This window comes from Fundulus heteroclitus, unplaced genomic scaffold (assembly GCF_011125445.2).
Source record: "Fundulus heteroclitus isolate FHET01 unplaced genomic scaffold, MU-UCD_Fhet_4.1 scaffold_486, whole genome shotgun sequence".
NCBI lineage: Eukaryota > Metazoa > Chordata > Actinopteri > Cyprinodontiformes > Fundulidae > Fundulus > Fundulus heteroclitus.
Window position 1 is genome coordinate 22,151 of NW_023396908.1, and position 26,884 is coordinate 49,034.

The window sequence follows — 26,884 nt, forward strand, 5'->3', positions numbered from 1 at the left end:
TTCAAGGGATATTAATTAATTTGCAAGGTAGGGTCTTATTGGAGTACAGACCTTAATAGCCTTCAGGATGGTGACCCCCTGAAACATCTCACTTGGTGTGTGTGGGGATGGGTGGCCATTGTAGCCGTCGCCTTTTAGAGCAGCGACCTGAGATAGGAGCACATAATCATTACCCTGTCATTACATGCTGTTATGCACAAAAAACACTTGAATATTCAGAATGTCAGGTGATGTAAACAAGACAAAGCTTCCTTTCAACATGACTCACGTTTGCCAGCCGCTGCAGCTCCCTGCAGTCATCATGACTGATCACCTCATCCAGCAACACCCGCTGAGAACCATTTAGTTGCCTGGACATCATGGTAACCTTGATATTATCATGCAAGACAGTCCCCCCTGGAGGAAACAGGTCACAATGCATATATGTAGTTCTCGGATGATAAACAAAGAACTTTGGTAGGAATAGTCACCTTCTTGGGGCACACCTTCTTGAGGCACAATCATCTTGGTCATATCAGAAGAATCCTTTTTCTTCTCCTCAACCAGAATCTCAATTTCCTTCATTAGGTTTCCTATCTCCTCTGTGATCCTTGCTGCAGTCTCTCTGTCGGCCCTAAGATACACAGTGTTATTCCCAAAATGACAGAGGAGGGTATGTAGATTAAAATATCCCACATTGCATGAGTTTATATATAGGATGTCTACATCAGTGTTGTGGGAAGTGACAAATTGCACAGCAAAAAAAATAATTTAAGGTTAAATTTTAAATAAATGAAATACACATACTGATTTAAGCTTGTGTGAAATTTTCACATGTAGAAATTTGGCCACAAAATTGTTATTGATGTGAATTCACAGAAAGTATAGTAAAAACTGGTGAATCGTAATATAAATGTGACTGATCTTAAAACTTTCCTTTTTCACAAAGCTTATAGTTAGAGTGGCTCATGTTACCCTGAGCTACCTCTATAGTTATGCTGCTATAGGCTTAGGCTGCTGGAGGACATCAGGGCCTATTTCTGCCCAGGTCCCCCTTGAAAATGAGATCCAGATCGCAACGGGGTTTACCTGGTTAAATAAAGGAAATTAAAAAAAAGAAAATACTCTCACTCTGCTCAGTTCTACTGTTCTACAGTCCACTGTTCTCCAGTTTTGCATTGCATTGCATTGAAATGACTGTTGTCATTTCAGCTTTTAACTTTTTGTTCTCTCTCTTTTTTTCTTCATAAAAAGTGCACCTGGTCTGGTGTTCTGTTAGCTGTGACATCATCCAGGGAAGACAGATCACCCGCTATTACCGTCTAATGTAGAACAAATTACTGGATCAATGCGTGCTTCTGTGCTTTTTTGTCTGTCTTGTGTCTCTGCTCTGTCTTCTCTAACCCCCAGTCGGTCAAGGCAGATGACCGTTCACACTGAGCCTGTTTCTGGTTCTGCTGGAGGTTTTCCTTCTTGTTAATGGGGAGTTTTTCTTTCCGCTGTCGCTTCATGCTTGCTCAGTATGAGGGATTGCTACAAAGCCATGGACAATGCAGACGACTTTCCCTGTGGCTCTACGCTTCTCCAGGAGTGAATGCTGCTCTTCGGGACTTTCATGCAATCAACTGGTTCCCTTATATATACTTAATCTGGAGGGACAGACTATTGTTGTATAACAAGACTCTTCGCAGAGTTAGAGCAGCATATTTTTCATCATTAATTGAAGAGAATAAAAATAATCCTAGATTTCTCTTTAGTACAGTTGCCAAACTTACCCAGAGCCACAGCTCTGTTGATCCATCCATTCCCTTAGCTCTTAGTAGTAATGATTTTATGGGATTCTTCATAAATAAAATTGATGCCATTAAAAATAAAATAATTGGCATCCTCCCAAACATGATTACCTCGTCCTCAGTAAGTGAGGCAGCATTGGAGGAATCTTTAGAATCTGCGCAGTGTTTGAACTGTTTTGAAGCAGTAGAGCTTTCTGAGCTATCTAAAATTTTAGCTTAATCTAAACCATCTACCTGTATGTTAGACCCAATCCCAACCAAGTTGTTTAAGGACATATTCCCTTTGATCAGTGGCACTATTTTAGACATGATTAATCTATCCTTAGTAAATGGATATGTACCACAGGTTTTGAAAGTAGCTGTTATTAAACCTTTACTTAAGAAACCTTCTCTTGATCAAGATGAGTTAGTAAATTACAGACCTATATCTAATCTTCTTTTCTTATCTAAAATTTTTGAGAAAGTAGTTGCTAATCAACTTTGTGAACATTTACAAAGTAATGACCTACTTGAGGAGTTTCAGTCAGGCTTCAGAGCTCATCATAGCACTGAAACAGCTCTGGTGAAGGTCACTAATGATATTCTCATGGCCTCAGATAATGGACTTGTATCTATACTTGTCCTGTTAGATCTCAGTGCTGCGTTTGATACAGTTGATCACAATATTCTCCTACAAAGACTTGAACATACTGTAGGGATTAAGGGGAAAGCATTAGGCTGGTTTAAATCTTATCTGTCAGACAGATTCCAATTTGTTCATGTTAATAATAAATCTTCCTCAAACTCTAGGGTCACCTGTGGAGTACCACAGGATTCAGTCCTTGGACCAATTCTCTTTACTATATATATGCTTCCGATAGGCAAAATTATCAGACAGCATGGGATTAATTTCCACTGTTATGCTGATGATACTCAGCTATATTTATCCATAAATCCTGATGAATCCAATCAATTACTTCGACTGCAGTCATGTCTTGATGACATCAAAAGCTGGATGACTTTAAATTTCCTGCATCTAAATTCTGACAAGACCGAAGTTTTAATCTTTGGGCCAGAGTCCTCAAAAAATAAACTTCTTAACCAATCACTTAATCTGGGTGGCATTAACCTGGCCTCTGGTAATAAAGTAAAAAATCTTGGTGTTATTTTTGACCAAGACATGTCATTTAATTCCCATATTAAACAGGTTTCCAGAGTTTCCTTTTTTCACCTCCGGAATATCGCCAAAATTAGAAACATTCTGTCCAGGAGTGATGCTGAAAAACTGGTCCATGCATTTGTTACTTCAAGGCTGGACTATTGTAATTCTTTACTATCAGGAAGTCCACAAAATGCAGTTCAAAGCCTTCAGCTGATCCAAAATGCTGCAGCGTTTATAAGAGTTCTGATGAAAATCAACAAGAGGGATCATATTTCTCCAATTTTAGCTTCCCTTCATTGGCTTCCTGTTAAATCAAGAATAGAATTTAAAATTCTTCTTCTAACGTATAAAGCCCTTAATAATCAAACTCCATCATATATCAGAGCTCTGATTACCCCGTATGTTCCTAACAGAGCACTTCGCTCTCAGACTGCAGGTCTGCTGGTGGTTCCTAGAGTCTCTAAAAGTAGAATGGGAGGCAGATCCTTTAGCTATCAGGCTCCTCTCCTGTGGAACCAACTCCCAGTTTTGGTCCGTGAGGCAGACACCCTGTCTACTTTTAAGACTAGGCTTAAAACTTTTCTTTTTGACAAAAATTATAACTAGTGGCTCATGTTACTCTCAGCTACCTTTATAGTTTTACTGCTATAGGCTTAGGCTACTGGAGTATATCAGGATCTAATTTTCTCACTCTATTGAGTTCTACTGTTCTTCAATTATGCATTATGTGTTGTCATTTCTGCTTTAACTTTCTGTTCTCTCTCTTTTCTCTTCATAGTAGGTACACCTGGTCTGGCGTTCTGTTAACTGTGACATCATCCAGAGAAGACGGCTCACCCGCTACTACCATCTAATGTAGAACAGATTACTAGATCAATGTGTGCTTCTGTGCTTTTTTGTTTCTCTTGTTGTGTCTCTGCTCTGTCTTCTGTAACCCCAGTCGGTCGAGGCAGATGACCGTTCATACTGAGCCCGGTTCTGCCGGAGGTTTTTCCTTCCAGTTAATGGGTGGTTTTTCTTCCCACTGTCGCTTCATGCTTGCTCAGTATGAGGGATTGCAGCAAAGCCATGTACAATGCAGATGACTCTTCCAGTGGCTCTACGCTTCCCCAGGAGTGAATGCTGCTTGTCGGGACTTTGATGCAATCAACTGGTTTCCTTATATAGGACATTTTTGACCAATCTGTATAATCTGACCCAATCTGTATAATATGATTGAACTTGACTTTGTAAAGTGCCTTGAGATGACATGTTTCATGATTTGGCGCTATATAAATAAAATTGAATTGAATTGAATTATATAGGGAATTTTTGACCAATCTGTATAATCTGACCCAATCTGTATAATATGATTGAATTTGACTTTGTGAAGTGCCTTGAGATGACATATTTCATGAAATGGCGCTATATAAATAAAATTAAATTAAAAAATTGAATTGAATTGTATTCCACCATCCTATATGTACGTAGATATCACAAATCTGAGATCTGGGGGAGCAAAGATTAAAAAAAAGAATTCCAGTAAACCAAATCATAAAAACTAGTTTTACTGAATAAAAATGTTTTGAAGACAAATAACTTTAAAAAATTAACAGTGGGTATTACTCAAGGATTCTGAATATATTACTTTCACACACTTCTCCCCTATCGGCATCTCGCCCTGGATTGTTATGGGGAAGGAGCTCAGAACCGCCTCCCCCACTCCCTCTTTCGCATCTGCGGATGCTTTCTGAACTGTTGGCCAGCTGATAACATCAAGGACAATGGCCTATGGAGAGCGTTTCGTGTAAATATAAAAAACGTTCACCCAAACACACACTCATAACTGACGCCCACAAAAAAACATATGAACTTACACACTAGTCTCCAATGTTTACCTTCTGCTATATGGGTCTCGTTATATTTGTGCTTCTCATTTAAGAGTTTTTGGTGTTGTGATGTTTGTGATGTATGTTATGGCGGTTGTACTGACACAGTAATTTCCCTCTGGGATTATTAAAGAATTTCTGATTCTGATTAGCATAATGTCACCTCCCTAAGTACAATATGACTGGTGAAGGTATATGTAGTAGCAGGATGTATTGCAACAATGAATTAACCATATGATGGTGCAGATATTACATAAAAGAAATGGCAACGAATAAAACTATATGAAGTTTGTCAGGAATGTATCACTGGACCAAAAAAGAAATTGTATATGCACAGAAAAGTTATGTGTAAGACAATATAAGTAGTGCAAGTATTTATGACAGCAGGGTGTCTTGTAATATTAAACAACCATATCGTATAGATAGTACAGTTAGTCTAATAGTTCACAGTGACCGGTGTTCTTTAAAAAAAAAAAAGAACAGAAAGAAGTGCCTTGACTAGCTTAACTGGCTGTGTTTTCTCAAGGCGCCTGCTACTTAAAAGTTACTTAAAACTGCTACCCGTCTACCAAAGTTTGGCTGAAACCAAACTTTGGTAGACGGGCACTAGTGGAAGCTCCACCCAATCAGCTCAGTAAATTTTGCTAAATGTCCCTCCTTTACCTTAACGGATTCCACAGGAGCGGGACCAGATTGATAATGTACACAATGTAGAGTGCTAATCATAATCAAGTGACTAGTTTTGTATCTATGGGAGGGTGGAATTACTGGGAGCGTAGCAGTCTGATGAAGTGTGGAATAAGCAAGTTGTAAAATCTGGTTCTGCGGACATGCTGAGCCTCCTGCCAGAGGGCAGTAGGATAAACAGTCCATAATGGGGGTGGGGTTTTTTATGGTCGTTTTAGCCCTGGTCATGCAGAATCTGTGAGCAGTGTCAAGACATCCCGAGGATTCTCTGCTGTTACTCACTCATTCCCAGAGGCACTGCAGGCCCCAAAACACACAGTGGTGCAGCTGGTCAGTAAACTCTATAGGGTAGTTCACGTGTGACGTCAGCGCTACATCCGGGTCCCGCGGGTAGGCAAAAAACAGAGCTGCTCTCTTCTACTACATGAGAAAAGGGGTGATTTAGAGCGTACTTTTAGTTCGTTTATTTTTGGAATCTAAACAATGCCTACGACTTGTTGTGCTCCCGGTTGCACAGAGAGGCATTCCAAATCGTTGGATGTACGTTTCTGTCGTTTACCGAAGGAGGAAGGACGAAGAAAGAAATGGATATTTTCAATGAATAGACACTCCCAATGGACTGGGGGAGCCATCATACTACGACAGAATTTGCAGTCTACACTTCATCTCCGGTAAATACAACTTAATTCTGCTCTAGTCATTGTTCTACCTAAATAGCGGCGGAGGGGAGGTGGCGATCGCTACGCGGGCCGGAGAAGCGGCAGCAGCAGCTCCAGACAGCGGCTACTCCGACCCGTGTAGCGATCGCCACCTCCCCTCCGCCCGTTCACGGGCGCTAGTACGTCTGTGTTTACGCTGCAATGTCGCCGACACCCCCACCCATTTTAACCAGACAAAAACACCAAAATAGTCCATAGTAAACAATGTTTTTTTTAACCTACCGGGGGGGTCTTCCTCTCTGCTGAGACGCGGCCTGTGCCCGACGCCGCTTTGTGCTATTGCACAAACATGTGAACTACATCCATCCATCCATTTTCTGACCCTCTTAATCCCTCATGGTGTCGCGGGCTTTGCTGGAGCCTTTTTCCCGATATAAAATAATTGTAGCCATCCAGTGGTTTCAGGGGCTTTCGTGCTCTCTCGTCTGTACTGGCCTGGTGTGTTTATAAGGCAGCTGTATGTCGCGGAACGGAACACTTGGCCAGCATTTGACAGACTCGCTCCGTCCCTTCAGGCTTTTGCTGTGTGGATCTGGCAATCTGATACCATCAACCATAAACTTACTCTTAAAACGATCTTGTGATATGTTATCTAAAGAAGAAAAATACGTGGAGAACTCGTCGGTTTCTCTGTTTGCGTCCGCCATTGTGTTCGCCTTTTGCCTACCAGTCCAGCGCGCATGCACGAAAAACCCGCATCAAAACAATAACAATGAACTACCCTATTGTTCCTCTGTAGATAGTGGTGAGGATGGAGGAAGCTGAAGCTGAGATCGAGGAGCTCAAAACTCCTGATGTTAGCGAGTCTACATCTCACCAGGGAAATCAGTCCCCCAAACAACTACACATGGGTAAGTAATTAAAGAAAGACAAATTATCAGTAATATATGGGTAAGGTATTAATTATCAGTAATATATACTATGTTTTGATCTGCTAAAGGTCTGTGACTTTACCATATCTGATTAGAAATCGCATAATTCAGTTTGTTAGCTTGTTAGCTTGTCACAATTACATCATCCATGGCGCTTTGTTTTTTACTCTTGTTTTGGGACACTTTCAGAAGTGAACAGGAAGTTTTCCGGTTCATTTCCTGCCATACAGGAGCATATACGCGTCTGAAATAAGAATCTGATCTAGCCGTAACATAGCGTTATGCTTCTGGTGTACATTTGTTGACTGATTAAAATGAAAAGCTAACCTGAGCGTAGGACGCACGTATGCTGCTTTGCAGCGCTTTGCAAAGTGTCTGTTGTGTGTCTTCCTTAACACCGCTCTCTCCTGAGAGGGAGAGCTATCCGTCTCTGTCAGGACAGAGGAGTATGAGTGCACTGCCCTGTTTCTAACATAAGGCCAAAATAAACATAACTTTCATATTGAATTAACTTACTAGGTTTATTATTGCTAGCATCTGCTCCGGGCGCGGAGGGGTCTGATCAGGTAGTGACAGTGTACCGTAATGCTCCGAATGTCCATTGAGTGGAGCGGCTTTCTTGCTTACCAAAGTTGTACTTATACATTTTTAAAGATTTTTGAGCAAATTGTACCACCTAAAATGGGTCAGTAAGCACAATTTTAAGCATATATAAGACGCACAAGATTATAAGGCGCACCATAAATTTTTGAGAAAATTTAAGGATTTTAAGTGTTCCTTATAGTCCGAAAAAAACGGTACTTAGGGTCAGTTCTCTGCCAAACATACCTCAATCCCTCCCAGAGACAAGCTTCTAAATGAATTGAAGTTTGAATGAACTGTCTTCTCGTCCACATGAGCCCAGTGACTCTTTACAGTCCAGATCATGGCTGAAGAAAACATTGGTTCCAAAAACGGAGAATTGGATCTCCATTATCAGATTTGAGGGGAGATGTTGTGCCAATAGGAAAATAATTTAAGATCAGATTCTAAGGCCACAATAAATGTAAGAGACTGTTGCAGTCACTCCTCCCAAGTGACTGTTCTCACAGCAGGGGGGCATTGTATAAATTGCCCTGGCCACACTACAATCGCTCTATTTTGCCAACTGCTTAGCAGTATTGGGAGAATACTCTCCTCTCTTTGCCTGTGAACCCTCGTGACGAGTGGCTCACACCGGGGAGACAAGCCATGGGCCCACATGGGGTTTGAATACCCACAAACGTTCTGAACTGAGAATGGAACTAAGTCTGCAGCCTATCTTCTATGTAACCAGACGGCGGAGAAAAGAATCCGTCTATACCAGGGGTTGGCAACCTGCGGCTCCGCATTAGATCCCTCTAATGCGGCTCATTTTTTGAAAATAATTCATGAGTATTTAATTAAAATGTATTTTATTTCAGTTCATTAATTTTCAAAATGTTCTTGTAACATCTAAAATATTTTAATATTTAAAATAGCGGTTCCCAAACGTTTTTAGCCGCGCACCCCTTTCAGTGACCCAACCGGGTTGACGCAAAACAAAAAAACATCTGTTGCAGTTACAACACAACCATCATAACAAAGGTCATGGAAATTAGAACCTAATTTGAATTAAATTGCAATAAAGTTACACACAACATACAACATCAGATAACCAGCCTTCACCCTGGCCCAAAATCTTCAAACTGGATGCCCAAAATCAACCAAACTCAAATAGAAGCAAAGATTAGGCAGAGTTAGGCAAGGCAAGTAAAGTGGCTTACTTAATGTGTTTTCACTATGTTTTTAAAACTTGACCGAGCTAACACACTAGCCCCGCTAGCATTCTGGAAACCAAGTTTTGCTGATGTGTTTGAGTAAGTTCTTTACGGTTATAACAACCTTTATTTCCATAAGGGTTTTATACACCGATGAAATATTAATGTTTGTGTTGTCTGGTCTGCTCATTGCTACCAAACAGAACTTAAGTCTTTTAAATTAGCACCGAATCTCTACTAGCATTAGTCACTAGTAGCTTCCGGATAACTTACGGCTACAGTAAAAACAACTATGGTTCATTTTTAAACATAATGCTTGTTTTCATTTTGTTCTGCCATCGTTCGATAGTGCTATAAGTGTTATTACAGCATTAATATGGAACATTAATGTCAATTTAATGGTGTTTGTGTAACATTAGCATTAAACCCAAGCTACAGCCCACAGTAAGTGCTCCAACACGTCATTTCCGGTCGATGGTTTAATCCTAAATTACCAATTAGAGCCTAAATCATTTTCCGGAGAAATAATTGCATTAGTAAGATCAAGTCTCTTAAAGGCTACTGATTTCCTCTTAGCAAATCATTCTTTAAATGTTATGTCCTCGAACAATTAATGTTTTATGTAACTCAGATTTGCATTGTGAATGGGTTGAAACACCAAATATTGTTCTGAATTAGTTAAGCTAATTTAACCTCATTCCATGTTCTTTAAGATGAACTTTGGTTTTCTAACTTAGATCTGCAGTGAACCAGGATTCACTGAATCATTCTGATGATGGTTTTGAACAATTTTATTTGTCCTTTTGCTTCCTTTGTGTGTACATAGTCCCTTAGTTTCTTTTTATCTTAATTTCCCCCGGCTGCCTTGATGTTCTACCCAGTTTTCTTTAAGAAAGTTTTGCCTGTCATAGCATAGGTGTTTTCCCCCAGTCCCTAAAAACAGCAATTATCAAACCACTACTGAAACAGAACAATTTAGACAAACTACTACTCCAGAACTACAGGCCCATCTCAAACCTCCCCTTTATCCGTAGGATTATTGAAAAAGCTGTGTTTGAACAATTAAACACCTTCTTATCAATGACCAGCCGCTTTGACGTTTTCCAGAATTGTCTAGGATAGACTGTCTTTGTTTTGTCTCATACCAAGGCCACAATCGAGTATTAGGGAGAGCCAAAAGGGAGGAGGGGCAGAAACAGGCAGACGCAGACTGCAGCGGAACCGTGGGGTGCGATTACTTTCCATCTATGTGACCTCTGCTTTGTTTCTCAATAAAGTGTTGGAACTTCATCACTACACCGTTTCCTTATTCAATAACTCTAGGAAGCCAGTTATTGTTTAGAATTCCACCCCACTAGTGCAGAGCTTCTGGCTATAGCTAAAAGCAAACACCCAGTCAGCTGTGGCGCGTGGCCGTTAACATTGAGCCTGTTCCAGTGTCAATATATCTATAGTAGGTAAGGCGGATTGCTGTAAAGTCAACGATGCACAATTCAAGTACATTTATACTGTTGCAACATGCTTAACCAGGTGGAGCAAATTCTCCAAGTCAATGACTCAATGTAATCTGCTGGGTTTGCTTAGATAGAAAGGTTTTTCATCAGTTTATCTGTATGTCTTTATTTAATTGACTTCAAGTGGTTGAGATGACATGTTTTGAGTTGGCCCTATATAAATTAAATTAATTGCTAATCAGTTGGTGTGTGTTACTTTGTTTATGAAAACCAGAATAGCAAGCTAAAACAAGCTTACAATGGCTTAGTGAAGCAGAGATGAGAGCAGCATGGAACTCCTAGGTCAACCTGAAGGTTTTAATGTGAATGGTTTAGTCCGTTGTCCTTCCCTCCCCATCCTGCCTTATACCTCCATCTGACAGCCAGATTTTGATACAACCTGCAAGAAATGTTTCATAGGCCACATATGCAAGGGAAGGGTTGTGCATGCAGAGCAACAGACCCGAGAACTTGTGTTCACTCAATTGTAGTTGTGGTGGGAAAATTAAAACAAATTAAACAAAGATACAATCACCTGTGCCACTTTTTAGAAAGAATCACCAATCCACCCTGAGTAGAAAGCACCCTGTCACACTCAGAGTTTTCAGTCTCAGAACAGGTAATATCAATGTGGTAACTAACCTCAGTGTCAAATCAACCCCAAGTTAAGCATGAACATGAAAGAAGCCCTCATTAATGGAATGCAGATAACGTGATTCACCATTAACCTGACTCCACCAGATAGATTTGCTCCGCATATCCATCTGGAAACCTTCCGTTGAAGTAATTTTGGGAAGGGGCGAAAATACTGGTTAGCTGATTGGCCTATGTTGGTGATAGACGGGCCAAATGAACCAATTAGATTCGTCGTCACTCTGTTACGAGCGACTACGAAAACACAACCACAAGCCAAGCTGCTCTTGCTGCTGCAGGTAAAGGCTCGTTAGCTCAGCAAAGAAATACTCTGTAATTCTGATAAAACTTGCTCTATAGCCGCGCTAACGCTAGTTTCATCGGCTGAAGCCGCCATGTTCTTTAGACTGAACTGACGCGCTTCCCGTTGCGTCACACCTCAACCCGCCTCAAAGCCAACGCTGATTGGACGTTCGTTTGGTGAACGGCTCCAAATTTTCTTTAACGGAGAGTAGCCAGACTGATCTGCGAGTGAAACCTTGAAAGCTCGCGAGATCAGGATGGTCTCACGAGGCTAATTCACCATGGCAATGGCAGGAAAAAGAAGCCTTTTTTGGTGCGCATTTCCCGCAAGTGGAATAAAAAATCTTTAATTAAGGCATACAGAGAATATTAAACCATATTTAACAAAAGGAAACAATGCTGTTGAAAATAGCAAGTTAGCAGCGGATAATAGCTGAAAAAGTCAATGCATGTGTGGTGAAGTGACTGTTATTTGACTGAGCTATAAAGCTGTATTCTCACACTACACTCATTTGGGGGTGAGGTGGGGGTTGGGGGGGGGGGTCCTTGATGTGCAGCCCGACAGGCATATTGGTGTTGATAATTTTACATATTTGTTTTTTAAAACTCCACATTTAAAGTCTAAATGAATTGCATATGTACATGAGATTTCCATACATTTCTGAATTTTTGCTCTGCCACTCTACACAACATATTGCTCAGATGCTACCATCTGACAGACAAGCTCATGCAAACTAAAAAATATCAACCCTATTAGTTTCGACAATAACCTTATTAGTTTCAAATCTAAAAAACAACAGTACACAGTATAGGTACGTTTGCAGAAGTGCTATAAATGTTACTTGTGTTTGTTTCTCAGCGTCTTCGGCATGACATCCTCTGGAGTCCAAGTGTCCTTACAGTGAAAATAATAAGCTTGCATGTTATAGGGCACATAAGTATATCCCAACAACAAATGATAAGAAAATTTATGAAAATTGCTTTTTTTCTCACTGGGTCTACAAAGGCGATTCCAAAAGCTTCATATCCAAAGTACAGCAGCTCCTTCTCCAGTATAGACTGCTGGATGTGTTGTTTCACCACCTGTGTTACAGATCAGACATAGAAAATGATAGCTTGTGATCAGTGGCGGAGCCAGGCTTTTTGATTTGTGGGGGCAACAGGGGAGCAAGGCTATCTCAGGTGGGATTGCGGGGTGGGGGGGTCGGTTATTGCTTGTTTCTCAAACAATCATCTTATCACCCCTCTATAAGGGTGTGAACCTTAACAGAGGGATGCCTGGGTTTTATAACTGCAAATGTTATCAAACCAGATCCAATTAGGAAAAACACCAACTTCACCATCATAAATACTCCTTTAAAACAAAATTCTACATCAGCTAAAATCATTTCTTAACTATACCCCTCTTTCAATGTAGTCAGGGCAAAAAAAAATAAAAAAATCCCTTAGCCTAGACCAGGGGTCGGCAACCTTTACCACTCAAAGAGCCATTTGGACCCGTTAGAAAACACTAGGAGCCATAAAACCCTTTTGAAATTTTAAATTAAATCACACTGCATATAACACATTTTTTTGTGACACAATGGACCGGGAGCAGAACCAACGCATCTTTGCCTCTTTTTTTTGTAGAAGTACAAAACTTCTATTGTTTTATGGAAATCATCAACTCTGCTAATGTCAGAGTTTTTATTTTGAATAAAGCTTGGTGCGAGTAAACGCACGTCATGGTTGGATTATTTGATTTTCATCCCATATAAACGGTACTTTCGGAATACTTTTCTCTTAATCTGAACACATTTTAATCACATCTGGGAAAGTTACGCACATAAACGAGCTCCTGTCATTAACAAGCTAACAGCTGCATTAGACGAGCTATCAGACGTTCAGGCGGCACCTGAAGCTCGACTTCAGCCGCGCAGGACTCCGCTCACAGCCTCAAACCAAGCGCAGTTCGCTTTTCCTCACTTTGAAAATTAACAAACGTCATATATAGAAACGACTCTTACCCTGCTGTTTAGCTCTCTTTACCCTCATCAATGACTCCATGTTATTTTAGGTACCGTGTCACCCTGGTCCCCTTGTCATTTGTAGAATTTACTACAAAAAAACAGCATCTGAAAATGCCGCCTTCTCCGCTTATTTCGCTCTGCAGCCACTCGCAAGCATTATTTCTTCTTCTTGAGTTTATTGGCAGTTGGCAAACATCTTTTCAGTGTACATTACTGCCACCAACTGGTGAGGAGTGTTCGTCAGCCAGCATCGACGACTGCCTGCATGAGGTACACAGCTCTGTGACATAATTGTTTTCAACAGCTGAGCCGCATCAGATGCAGCAAAGAGCCGCAGGTTGCCGACCCCTGGCCTAGACCATTAAGTCAGATTCAGTGCACGAAAAAAGAGGAAAACATAACATAACATTCTTTAAAAAATGGGTCTCTGCATAAACTGCAGTGAGCCAACATGCACATAGTTCCACTCAGTCAAATTTCTCATAAGATCTCGAAGAGGGAACATAAAAAAAGTTGCAGGTCTGTTTAGAAAATACATTTTTACATCTTCACTCCAAACTTCAACTATTATATATTACAATATAATAGTTGTAATATATTGTATTACAACTATTGTAATACAGGTATTCACAGGCCTACCTGTGAATACCTGTCCAAACTTATGCTGGTTTATAAAATGTTCCATTCTAATCTCCAACCCTGTTCACTGCCTACGGATAGGTTATTGATTGTTTTAACTTATTGAATATCTATCACCCTATTCCTGACTTTCTACCGCCCTTTTCTTGACTTCTGCATATGTCACTCTGTGCTTACCACCAGTTACAGCATATTTCCTGCACATCATCTGAACATTATTTGAATTTATGATCAGCACCACATCTGGCACATCTTGATCCTTTTCAGGCGGCAGTTATGTGCCTATTTCTTTGACATCTTCATTTCTAAAAACACAGCAAAATCATTGTTCTTATTCAAATTGCAAACAGTGGTGTGTATCACCACCTACTGTACATGAACATGTATCTATACCCTTCACTTACTATATTCCACGTATTGGTTTTGTACTTTATAAAAATCAGAACAATGCTTTATTTGTAATCCTGATTTCCTCCCTTTCACCCTCTGTAACGAATATTTCTTTTAGACTCCATTCTTTGGCTCCATCCGAATACCCTAAATAATAGCTTCTAGCTCCTGCTCCTGTTCCTTGAACTTTCATCGGGTCAACAATAGATAGAGTAAGAATTCTACCATGTGGGGGAAAGGAGCTCATGACTGCTGTGCTAAATTCAGACAGTCTTTAAAGTTCAAATAGAAAACCACATACTTATAGTTTCTCATTTTTATAGTATGTACAAAATTAAATACATCACAAGTGAAAAACATTTAAAAAATCCAGCAGTTTGTTGTTTATAGCATAAAATAATTCACTAAGATAGCAGGCGACGCTAAATTCCTCATTCAGTCACGTGACCCACTGTTTTATAGTTAGGCGTGAATTCCGGGACAACACTGAGGGAAGTGGAGAGGGGGGTAGTAGCGATGATGATGATGCTAGTCAACCGACGACTTGTAGAGCACAGCTAACTGTCTGAAACATATGTAATGGAAGAGATTACAGTGGATTAAAAAAATAAATAAAATATGTGCCCTACCCTCCAGCCTGAAATATTATAGGCCTATAGTGATACAGTATAATAGAAATCCTAAATCCAAGAAATCCTTGGCGGGGGGCTGTTGCGGCTGGCCGGCGGCTTACCGGATCTGGGGCTGACGCCTCTGCTCTCCCCAGGAAGGGATGGGGGGCAGGGGTGGCTAGGGTAAGGTCGGGGTGGGAGGGGGTCTATTAGGTATATAGTGGGTGATGGGGGGCTCTGGTCGGATGGACCGTACGTGTCGGCCGTACGTGTCGGCCCCCCCTCTTTGGGGGGCCTGGTCCGGGGGGCGCCTGGTCCGGGGGTCGGGCACAGGCAGTCGTATTGTTGAATTGTGGTGACCCCCCCCACTTGGGTTTTTTGGATGTGAATGCTATGTGAGAATGTGTGTAAAGCGTCCTTTTTTTAAATTTATTTTTTATTTTATTTATTTATTTATTTTTTTGGTGTCTGTGTGTGGCGAGTGGGGCACAAGGGAGGGATGGTGTGAATAAGTGTTTTTTTTTTTTTTTTTTCTTTCCAGGTTTGGGTTCGGTCCGCTCCCTCTCCCAAGATCATCTCAAGTCTCCGCTAGGTGCGGAGCCCATCCCCCCACGTCCTGCCCTCCTCCGCTGCGTTGGCGGGCGCCTTGACCCTCTGGCGCGTTGACGGTCCTCGGGTTTGGGGCGGGTTCCCGGGTGGGCGCCGGCCCATTCCCGGCGGTGGCTTCGCGGGGCCTGGCCCCCCGGGGGGCGGCCGGGGCCCCTGCCGCGGGGGCGGGGCGCCCCTGGGGCCTCTGGCCCCCAGGGCCCATGGCCAGGACCACTTCAGCGGGGCCGGCTGCCGGCGGAGCCCACGGGCTCGTCCCCGCGGCTCTTGGGGGCGTCGGCATTGCGGTGGCTGGGGGATTTCCTCGGGGTCGTCTCTCCTCTTTCCTCAGGGGGGGTTGTACATTTCCTGTGAGGGCCCCTCTCGGACGCACTGCTTTGGGGGCCCCTTCGGGAGTCCGGGGTTATGGGTCCCCTGACCCCTGCCTCTGTGCTCGGGGAAGGTGGGTCTTCGGTTCTCCACAATCACTATCAAGCCATTTCCTTCTGGATAATTTTCACCTAAACTAGTGCACTCTCACAATCTCCCACAGGTGCTGGGTCCCAGGTATTAAATGTTCACTTATATACAGAAAGGCTATAATTTATTTACTTTCTTTTACCTTTTTTTTTTAGGTATCACATTACACATGTCAGCTTAAATAATAATACATATGATTTAGCAATGGTATCAAGGTGTTACACGATTGTATCTGTTGCTTTATGTCTGTTGGTTGTGCTGTTCTTTTTGTGTCTCTTTCCAGGTGATGGAGCAGACAGAGGAAGTTTTATCATTCTCTTCCTTTTATCTCTTCTTTCTTTCACCTCTTCTTTCTCTTTTTTTTTCTCTTCTTGTTTTTCTTTTACTCTCCTACTTTCCCATTGTAGTGTCCATATAATTTGAAATTCTCCCTGCAGGAATCACAATAAAGCTATTTACACGCACAAATCAAGCGGAGCATTATGGCGAAAGCTGTTTGCTCCACTTGTGAAAGTAAAATCTGTCAAGCTCTATTTGGCATTAAGATATCAATTTTTATTGCCACATTGCTAGACAGGACACTGGGGAAAAAAAAAAAAAAAAAAAAAAAAAAAAAAAAAAAAGAAATCCTAAAAATATTGTAGGCTGTCCTTGAAGGTCTACCTCCCCTAAATATCTAGGCCTATACTATAATAAATCCTATGGGCATGTAGACTAGACTTCATACAATTAATAAGGCAAAGTTGTAGGTAGGGGCAGGGGATGTTAAGCTATTTATTTTTTTATTAATTCAGTCAATTTTCAGCTTAAAGATTTCGAGTCAAAGGCTGCTTTAATTTTTATATATTTAAAATAACATGGGCCTGCATGAGGAGACCTACATGTATGCTATATTATAGGCATAGCTAGGTCTTATTAAATATAAATTAAATTACAAAAATTAATGAGTCTGATGCTGCGTTATTTCTTAATTTACATCAATAAGCAACTGATTATCTTACCTCAACTCGCTGACGTTTTTCATAGGCCGACGTTCGACGTTTTTACACCGTGCCCGTGGGCTCAAGGTGCCCCATATTCAGGGTAGGTATGACATCTGGCTTAAGCTGCAACTTTGGAACATTGAATCCAACTGATGCTGCGTGAGCACGATTGACAATAAAAGAATCTTCCGTGAAATGATCCGGCTTGGATGCCACAGATTGTCCGGTTGATTTTTGTCTACTCTATTCACTTTCCAGATCCAAAATTGACGCAAGACCGGGTCCGTCGGACAATTAAACATTCCTTTCCCCGATCCAAAGCCATTCTTACAATTGGCAGCAGTACAATAGACCATTGTAATGACTTTTTAACGATCCTTTCAGAGTGCTTAACAATGTGGGAAGTAGTGGTTCTCGACACGCTCGAGGATGTTTGACTACAATGACGTCATGGCTGTGGTTTCGTCACGTGACTGCTCTTGCTGGACTCGCGCATCGCTGGAGGCGCCCAGCATACTGTAAAATTCTCGTGATTTTTATTACTTGGAGCATTTTTATCGCGTTTTCGACTAGCCACATAGAGAAAAAAACAATAATCTACCATCACACACGATAAAACTGCTGTAGACGCACTCCTTTCTATTTGAACTTTAAGTCCGACATCATTACGTAATGGAAACACACGTGGATGATGCGAGTCAAATCCGGGCATACAGCCTTCCGAAAAAAAACTACAGAGTGTGCTATCTCTTCTTTCCAGACATTTTTGTTGATTTCTGTAAAGGGGCTGTGCTGATACATTATGTCACGCAAAGAATTGTGGGATACCCTAAGGGTTATTATTAGTACCGGCAAAGGACGTTGCGGGGTTCCTAGGCAAAACTAGCCACGGGAGGGAGCATACAGGCTTCTTTCTCTCGTTATTTTCTGGTTATTGTATTTTTTTTTTTTCTTGGTCACTTTCTGTTCCCCTTTTGCTGGGCAAAGAGAAGGAATGGTTCTCAATTTCAACAGCAACTGGAAAATAAAAAATGATCTACGGTCATATTTGCTTATTTTATACTCTTCCACTAACAGCACATCTTCATATAGAAGACATATAGGTAAAACGCATAAGGCTGACAAGTTTGTCCCCTTATGGCTACTGTAATCAAAAATGGTGTCTTCCAATGTATTTATAAAATTACTTATTCTAAGCTATGAGAATGCTTCCATTTTTGAAGCGATTGTTATTAGAATTTGACAGAATATGTATTTATACTTGATTTTTGCTAATGAACAGCCAGGTTAGTGACACACTGTCCCTTTAGGGAAATAAAAAGATTGTGAAAAAGTTTAATATATTTTAATTCATAACAGAAGAATGTAACCCTTTCAAATATACATGTTTTGGTTGAAAACAGGTGTTTGGAAAGGAAAGCTGGAGATAAAAATGTATTCCTTTTATTTTAGATTCTTGTGTGTTTTTCTATGGGATAAAATGGATTGTTAATTATTTGGTTTCAGATGTCTTAAATAGAGGGTGGAGCTAAGGGTTTATAGGAAGAGCCTTAGTTCCTCCTGCGTTAGTTTTAGGCTTGACTGCTAAGAACTCTAGCAAACACTTTTGTGAAACAGTTGTATATAGTGTATAGGGTAATTTTTGTATTTGTACTGTTTTGTGCTTAGTTTTTTTCCCCAACTTACTCTGAACTTTGTTTTTGGGATCATGAAAAAAAAAAAACATCACCACCTTTGGACTTCGACATGCCCACTATGTCTTTTTACTTCATTTTGGAGTCCTACATATGGTGTTTAAACCACATGATTTTTGGAAAGAACCCCATCAAGCTCAGCATATATTGCAAAAGTTGTTTTACTGTTCATCATTGGTAATACAGCTGAAAATTGTTGCATTTGCAGCAAGACACTCCTAATAAAAGGCAATATTGAAAATAATGTAGCACTACCTGTCTGGCTGATATTGTTGCTGCCTCATCCTTGCCCATTACAGCAGCATAATAGTTCAGATTCTGGGTCATCATCTCATCCTTAGGGTGGAACAACAGGTAGCTCTTAGCACATTCTATGGCCTGCTCATACCTTTCACCTGCAAAAGGTGAGCCAAAAGGAAAAGGGTGAGAAGTAACATTATTTACTGCCAAGTCAGTGTACTTCAAGTTTTTTTTAATTTGCATTTCAAACATTTTGACTTAAACAGTTGCTAGTAAAACATAAAGCTTTTTATGTCCTGATGCATCTCTAGCATACGGATAAAAAACGAAAAAAATATGGACGTCATATCTCTTCTCCAAGAGACTCCTAAGATTGAAGTAGTGTCTTGGAGAAGAGACGAAACATTTCAACAAACATCAACACTTCCAGAAGACTTACTCACCTTTTTTCATAAATCGGTTTACTAAGAGAAGTCATCCATTACAAAAACCTGATGCTTGAATTTGGTTGGACAGGGTTAAGGTGGTGTCATCGATTAATCAGGTCTGATTATTGCCACACCTGTTCTCAATCAAGAAATCACTTAAACAAGACCTGCCTGACAAAGTGAAGACTACTAAAAGATCTTTAAAAGCGAGACATCATGCTGAGACCCAAAGAAAATCAAGAACAAATCAGAAAGTAAGTAACTCAGATCCATTAGTCTGCAAAGGGTTACAAAGCCATTTCTAAAGCTTAAAAACTCCAGTGAACCACAGTGAGTGATAATCCACAAATGGCGAAAGTATGGCACAGTGGTGAACATTCTCAGGAGTGGCCGGCCAAACAAAATTACCCCAAGAGCACAGGTAAGGGCGGCCCAACTAATTATTAGGTGTAGGGGGCAATCACTTTATTACACATAAGCATGTAGCTTTGGGGATTTTTTTCCTCCCCTAATAATAAAAACCTTAATTTAAAAACTGGATTTTGTGTTTACTTTTGTTCTATCTGACTAATATTTAAATTTGTTTGATATTCTGAAACATCAAGTGAGAAACATGCTGTAAAAATAAGAAATCAGGAAGGGACAAACACTTATTCACACCATACTGATTGTGTGAATGCCTTTACATGGACAGGGAAAATCAGCAGATTTCATCTACTAATTCACCTATTGACAAAATCATACATCAAGCGAAATCATACAACAATGGCGAACATGCATGTACAGATAGGTAAAAGGGAAGACATCCCTTTATTTTACAATGGCACATTGGGAGCATGTTATGAACAGAAATAGGTTTATAAACTTACTGTTATAGTAGGAGAACTGCAGGTAGTTGAAGTGAGATGGCAGGAAGTCCTGAAGAGGACTATCTCTGCCAGCAGCAGAGGCCAGTTCCACAGAGCAATGCTGCTTGCAGTTCAGTAGCTGCATGTAGTGATCTGACACACATAAACAATAAAAACTTGCATTTACATGAACTACATGATACATTGCTGTAGTGTATACATTTGATCCCAGAGTGTCCCTTTCTATGAATTTTTACAATGGCAGTGCTGCCTCACCTGTCATGGCCTGGAACAGGTCTGCACTGTACTCCATATAAGTATATCCATCAAAGCGGTACCTTCCCTCACACAGAGCTCTGCACTCCTTGTTGGCAGTAAAGTACTCATCCAAGGCCTTCTCGAAATGTTTAGCTGCCAATCCGAAAGTGTCATCACTATAGAACCTCTTTCCCATCAGAAACTCAGCCTGAGCAAAGTACATGAATGGGTGATTTAACAAAGCAGCTCAAACTGCTAAGTTCAGCAGAAAGGATACTAGTCCTCACCATATGTGGCTTTATTTCGAGATCTTTGAAGTTCTCCTCCTCTACGTTTGCCATCATCCTATAGTACTCCAAGTTCTGCTTCATCTCCATGTGGTCAGGATTGGCTTGGAAGAAAGTGTGGGCAGCTGCTACTGCCTTGTCCAGTTTGTCAATCTGTAAAGACACTAAACATTTTCAGAAATCTTTTCAGGATAAGGAGATTTTGAAAAGAACCAAGCTTTTTCATGAAATTGTGAAATTAAGTCAGTTTACAAAGAAGATAAAGCACTGCTAGCCATCCCAGCATTCGTCTGTGTAAAAGTAAAATTTTTATGTCAACATACTGACATACATGGAAATGAAAATTATTCTGTTTGCAAGGAACAGTATCATCTTAAACATCACCAACAGAACACACAGCTGGTATCACTGAATTAATTAAAATAGGGAGTGAAGGCAAGCAGACAGAATTGCTACAGAGTAGTGATGGGTCTGGCAACACCGATGCGTCGGCACATGTGTCAAGCTCATAGAGCAAAACCTGTGTCGATGCGCGTATTGACACGGGAAAGTCACGTGACCGATACAGTAACTGTTTCGAACTGACTGACGCGCCAAACTGTTTCTGTTCCCTCTAAGCTGCACGCGTGTGTATTCGTGCACAGCAGCGCGCACAGCAAAGCTATGCTGCACAGTAAATAAAATCCAAGCTGAACTGTAAACAAAATAACGGTTAATTTTTTAACCATTTTGCAACTCTGGTGTGATGGTGTACCACAGTCTCACTTTGTGAGCTCCAGCGAGTTGGGCAGATGCCTTTATGGTTGGGCGGGTTGCGCTGTGCGTCTTTCAGAAAAAACGGCTGATCTACCCTTAGTAGAAAGCTGCTACTCTGAGTAGTTCTTCCTCTCTTTGTCATACTCAGCATTTCCGATTTCAGAACAGATGATATCAGTCAGGTAACTAAACACAGCGCCCGATCAACCATTGAACGTGAGCATGAGCATGAGCATGAAAACAAGCCCGATCACTGGAACGCAAATAACGTGATTCACCATGGCAATGACAGGAAATAAGGTTGGAAGTACGCATGTCCTACGAGTAGGACATGCGTAGAAATCTTTAGAGAAGGCATATGGACAATATTAAACCATAAGAAACAATGCCGTTGCTATTGAAAACCGCAAGAGAGAATTGTTGAAAAAGTCAATGCATGCGCGATATGAAAGTTATGTGATGGAGAATTAAAGCTGTTTTCTCACACGTCACTCATTCAACACAAAAGAGGGAGTGTGTGTGTGTGTGTGTGTGTGTGTGTGTGTGTGTGGGGGGGGTCATTGAAACGACATGGCAGCAAAAAATGTGTAAAAAAAAGCCAGTCCACAAGCATCCTCGTTCACATAATTTATTGACTGTATCTAAAAAAAATATATATGTTTAATTCAAATGAAAATATAAAATAATACAATGCAACATACAGTGATTTAAATTGTATTGTGTATACTTAGTCATCAAATCAGTGTCAGTTAACTCTGTCAACCAGGTTGCCTGTAGGGATTTTTAAGGTCCAGCAGGTGTCAGTATTCAGTGACACAGTATCGGCACAGTATCAATACAGTTTGGCAATGTGTCGAAACGCTTCATGACGCATCATCGACCCATCACTACTACAGAGGATGCTGCATAGATGCCTGACACAGAGGGTTTTTATGTAAATTTTTATACTTTTCAAAATTAAACTTTTATCCCTTTTTCACCATGAGGGTTCAGAGCCCCTTCACATTTCTGAACCTGATCACGAACTGGTGTTGCATGTTTTCACCAAAAAGATGTTCCAAAATGTAAACTATAGTTCAGCTCAGGCACTGCAGAAAACCATAACAGAAAGGAGAAGAAGCATAGACATAATATAAAGAGTAGACCCCGCATCGACCGCACAGAAGATTTGGGAGCGCCATCTAGGGGTGGTCGACAGCTCAGCTCTGATGTGTCGACCAAGTGCAGAATCAATTTTATTCAACTATAACTTGCTGAGTATTGTGCTAATTTTCACATTTTTTAATGAAAACTTTAAAATTATAGCTATAATAACTAAATAGTTCAGTGCATTCAAATTCAATTCAATTAAATTTTATTTATATAGGGCCAAATCATAAAACATATCCTCTCAGGGCACTTTACAAAGTCAAAATCAATCAGATTATACAGATTGGGTCAAATTATACAGATTGGTCAAAAGAAATTTCCTATATAAGGGAACCAGTTGATTGCATCAAAGTCTCTACAAGCAGCATTCCCTCCTGCACAAATATTTTCAATATTGCCTATTGTCTACCCAGACAAAGGGTAGAGTGCCTTCTCCGGGTTGGGGAGGATGTGCTGCCCCTAGAGGAGAAGTTCAAGTATCTTGGGGTCTTGTTCACGAATGAGGGGAAGATGGAGCGGGAGATCAACAGGCGAATTGGTGCGGCGTCTGCTGTGAAGCGGGCGCTGTACCGATCCGTTGTGGTGAAGAGAGAGCTGAGCCAAAAGGCGAAGCTCTCGATTTACCGGTCGATCTACGTTCCTACCCTCATCTATGGTCACGAGCTTTGGGTCGTTACCGAAAGAACGAGATCCCGGATACAAGCGGCCGAAATTAGTTTTCTCTGTAGTGTGTCTGGGCTCTCCCTTAGAGATAGGGTGAGGAGCTCAGTCATCCGGGGTAGACTCAGAGTAGAACCACTGCTCCTCCACGTCAGGAGGAGCCAGTTGAGGTGGCTCGGGCATCTGGCCTCCTGGACGCCTCCCTGGTGAGGTATTTCGGGCACATCCCACCGGGAGGAGGCCCAGGGGAAGACCCAGGACACGCTGGAGGGACTATGTCTCCCGGCTGGCCTGGGAACGCCTTGGGTTCCCCGGGAGGAGCTGGCCCAAGTGACTGGGGAGAGGGAAGTCTGGGCCTCCCTACTGAAGCTGCTACCCCCGTGACCCGACCCCGGATAAGCGGAAGAAGATGGATGGATGGATGGATGGATGGAGATAAAATAATAATAGGAAGTTCATGTTGTACATTCTAATGTTTTTGGAAGTGATTTTAATTATATAATGTCTGTTTTAGAATAATGTAAGATTGATACATGAGGAGAGAGGAAGAAGATAGGAAGACAGAAGATTAAATGAGAGTGGAGGAAAATAGGAACACTGATAGAGAATGGTTGACAAGAAGGGAGAAAAATTTACTTAGAAGAGTATTAATAAAGTTCAAGTGATAAAGTATTGACATGGTTTGAGTGATCAAGTAACCTATTGAGTAATGTAGTGTGTGAATTATGCTATGCAAAACAGAGTCACTCAGGTTTGAGTTGAGAAGCCCAATGTCTGAGGATATAACCTCTCTCTGAGTCTCTGCACTGAACATGAGTTGCACTGCACTTCCCTAACTGTGGCAGAATGAAGAGGCAGAGTAGTTGTATTTATTTCTTGTGTTTTAAAAATTTCTGTTCTGCACATAATATATCCTCTTCTCCTCTTATTTTATCCAGACCTCTGGATACCATGGCTGATGGCTCTTCAGACACAGAAGGCCTTGAAGAAACCAAAGATGATCTCATTTTAGCTGACTCACTGACCCGAGTTAACTCACCTTTCACGAGCAAACAATATACTTATATACAGGCTCTATGCACAGCTCCACTTCTTCATGAACCTCAGCAGCTCCTTTGTTTCCTGCCTTTCATTACTGGACAGACTGATTAATCCAGGTGTGTCTGACCTCAGTAACCAGCCAGACACACCTGGATTAATCAGTCTGTCCAGTTATGAAAGACAGGAAACAAAGGAGCTGCTGAAGTTCAGGAAATAGTGGAGCTCTGCTTATAGCCCATTAGTAGGAGAAATTAATCTGCTTTTTTGAGATGCACAGGCCCCTGATGCGGCCAGTTGACAGTAGGAAACATATATCATCCTTTACCTGCAGCCTTGACTGCTACTTCTTTTTGATGTTAATGGAGAAAAAAATATTTCTTATAGGTATGTAGACTTGAACAGAATAAGTATTTGTTGCACTTTTTTGAAAAGGTGGGGGAACTCTGTCTCCACAGACAGCCACAGGCTAAATGTTTGTATTTACTGTATTTCTTTTCCTCATGTCACTCTACCCTTAGGAGGAGGCAGAGCTCTGTGGGCCCCACAAAATTGGAAAACCCTGCTAACCACCCTTGGCTCATCCACTCCCACCCCCACCACTTTGCCTCAACCCAGAGACACAGTTCTAGTTTTCTATTAATAACACTATTGATGTATTCATTTTATTAATCTTAGGATATACTAAAAGTGTGGAGAGGCACAGTCCTGGCTTTTACACTTGATTTTTGTTGTTTAAATATTAATAAATACGTAAAAATAAATGAAACCATTACTGTCCCCGTTTCCTAATTTCATCTTGAGAAAAGTCCCCAGATTTGATTTCAGAAATCTGGTCACCTTACCTTGGTGGTATCATATAAGGTGCCTCATTTCGCCAAATCGGGTCAGATATTATTTTAACAACATAAAAATCCAAAGAAGCTGTAATAACAACTTGTTGGAAACTTCCAAAAATGCTTTTGAAAATTAAATGTCTGATTATGCAAGCCCACAATTCTTTTGTATAGGCAACTCCGGCGTTCAAAGTTTCTTGGCTTTTAAAAAGAAAAACAAATCACAATTCCTAACTCCCACGTCCCAACGTCAGATTCACGTCGTGTGGCAGAATTCAATTTAAGACGTGGCAGAGAAGCCTTAGTTCGAAGGAGGGGATGGGTGTTTACAAAAGAAAATCTGTCTTAGCTCTGAATAGAAATTTGAAATGTCAGGATCAAATTAATACAGTCCGATAATGAATTTACCTTGAAATATGCCACTTGAAGGTAGTTGTAAGGGGTCCTCTTTTCAAATTCCAGGTCCACTTCCTCGCTGACTTCATGCAAAGTTGGAGAACCAAGCTTCTCGCTTTCGCAGGAATTCACACAGTCTGCCCGCTTCAGGATTTTCTGGAAAAAAATTAAATCCTCCACCGAACCGGGCCCGGGGGTGGGAACTTCCAGGCTCACTAAAGCCTCTCCGAAACCGGACTGATTGGCACATTGCCGTCTGCATTGAGCCTTCACGTTTCGGACCGTGGCTTTGTTCCTGAGAGCCTTCTCCATGTTCACGATGACTGTCAGCCAGTCCCCTTTATAGTAGGCTTCAACTGCCGCGTCAAAGAGGAAATCATAAGTCACTAAACCTAAGTCACTACTCAGATTAGTATCTGGCCTGCAAAAGCCCATAGCGAGACATAAAGAGATCAGCGCGTTGCGAGGGTCCATGGTGGTAAAGTATCAGGGGTTTGAAGAGAGGAGGCAAGGGAACACAGAGGATAGCGCACTTCCTCTTCTTTTGAATTATGTTGGCCAGTGTCGTGCAACCCCGATAGAATTCCTACCCCTTGCGTCGGGAGCGCGCATACGCGAGAAAGAGTGGACCCAGAGAGCTGCGTGAAGCGGACACCCCACTCGTAAAAAAATAACTCTGGTAAATAGCTCGGATCCAGTCATCCCCGTCTTCTAATCAACCAACTACGTAAATGTGTCCCAATACTTTAATTAAAATAAATAAATAGAAATGCTTTTCATTTTCAAAATGCAGTTGCATTTTTTATCTCATAAATAAAATTTAAAATAAATCATTCTAACTTAATTTTCACTTTCTTCTCCAAGACTGCTCAATTTGTAAATTAATTAAAATGATTAATAAAATAACACTCAATTATCAAAATATGTCCCAGCAAAAAGTGACCACAATTTATTTTAAAAAGTCAACTTTGAAAATTAAAATGTATTAGCAGAAAAAGTAAGTGTACCTTTTGTATTATTCATTATTCTATTTTTGGAAGTGAAAGGGAACATCAAAAGCAATTGGTACTTCATTTCTCTCAAATCTGTAGTCACTATTTGAATGAAGAGTGGATTGGTTTGTATATACTTTACAAAATAATACTGACACTAATTTTGTGTCTTTATGTATCAAATGAATATTACTTCGGATTAACATAAAGGAAAATGCAATAATAGAACATCATTCAGATGAATTTCAAGGATGGGTCACCTGGTGGTGCTGTTGACCTGGAAGAGCAAGACTATCACCTAGCGGGGTTAATCACGGAACAATCTTTTTGAATTATATG

At 40.9% G+C, this 26,884-nt stretch overlaps 1 protein-coding gene across 2 annotated transcripts; it reads right to left on the reverse strand.

Annotated features, from left to right (window-relative positions):
- p3h1 (prolyl 3-hydroxylase 1) lies at nt 1-26,140 on the reverse strand. 2 transcript variants are annotated; one of them, XM_036132241.1, is made up of 10 exons: nt 25,566-26,140; nt 20,719-20,871; nt 20,450-20,639; nt 20,195-20,326; nt 18,913-19,052; nt 12,260-12,349; nt 12,109-12,161; nt 486-613; nt 269-396; nt 1-147 (listed from the first exon to the last, which is right to left on the reverse strand). In XM_036132241.1, the coding sequence occupies exons 1-10, from the start codon at nt 26,025-26,027 to the stop codon at nt 16-18; spliced, it is 1,608 nt and encodes a 535-aa protein (XP_035988134.1). In that variant the 5' UTR covers nt 26,028-26,140; the 3' UTR covers nt 1-15. The 2 variants fall into 2 exon arrangements, with proteins under 2 accessions (XP_035988134.1, XP_035988133.1); XM_036132240.1 differs by having other exon boundaries at nt 471-613; nt 25,566-26,138.
- Between the last annotated feature and the right edge of the window lie 744 nt (nt 26,141-26,884).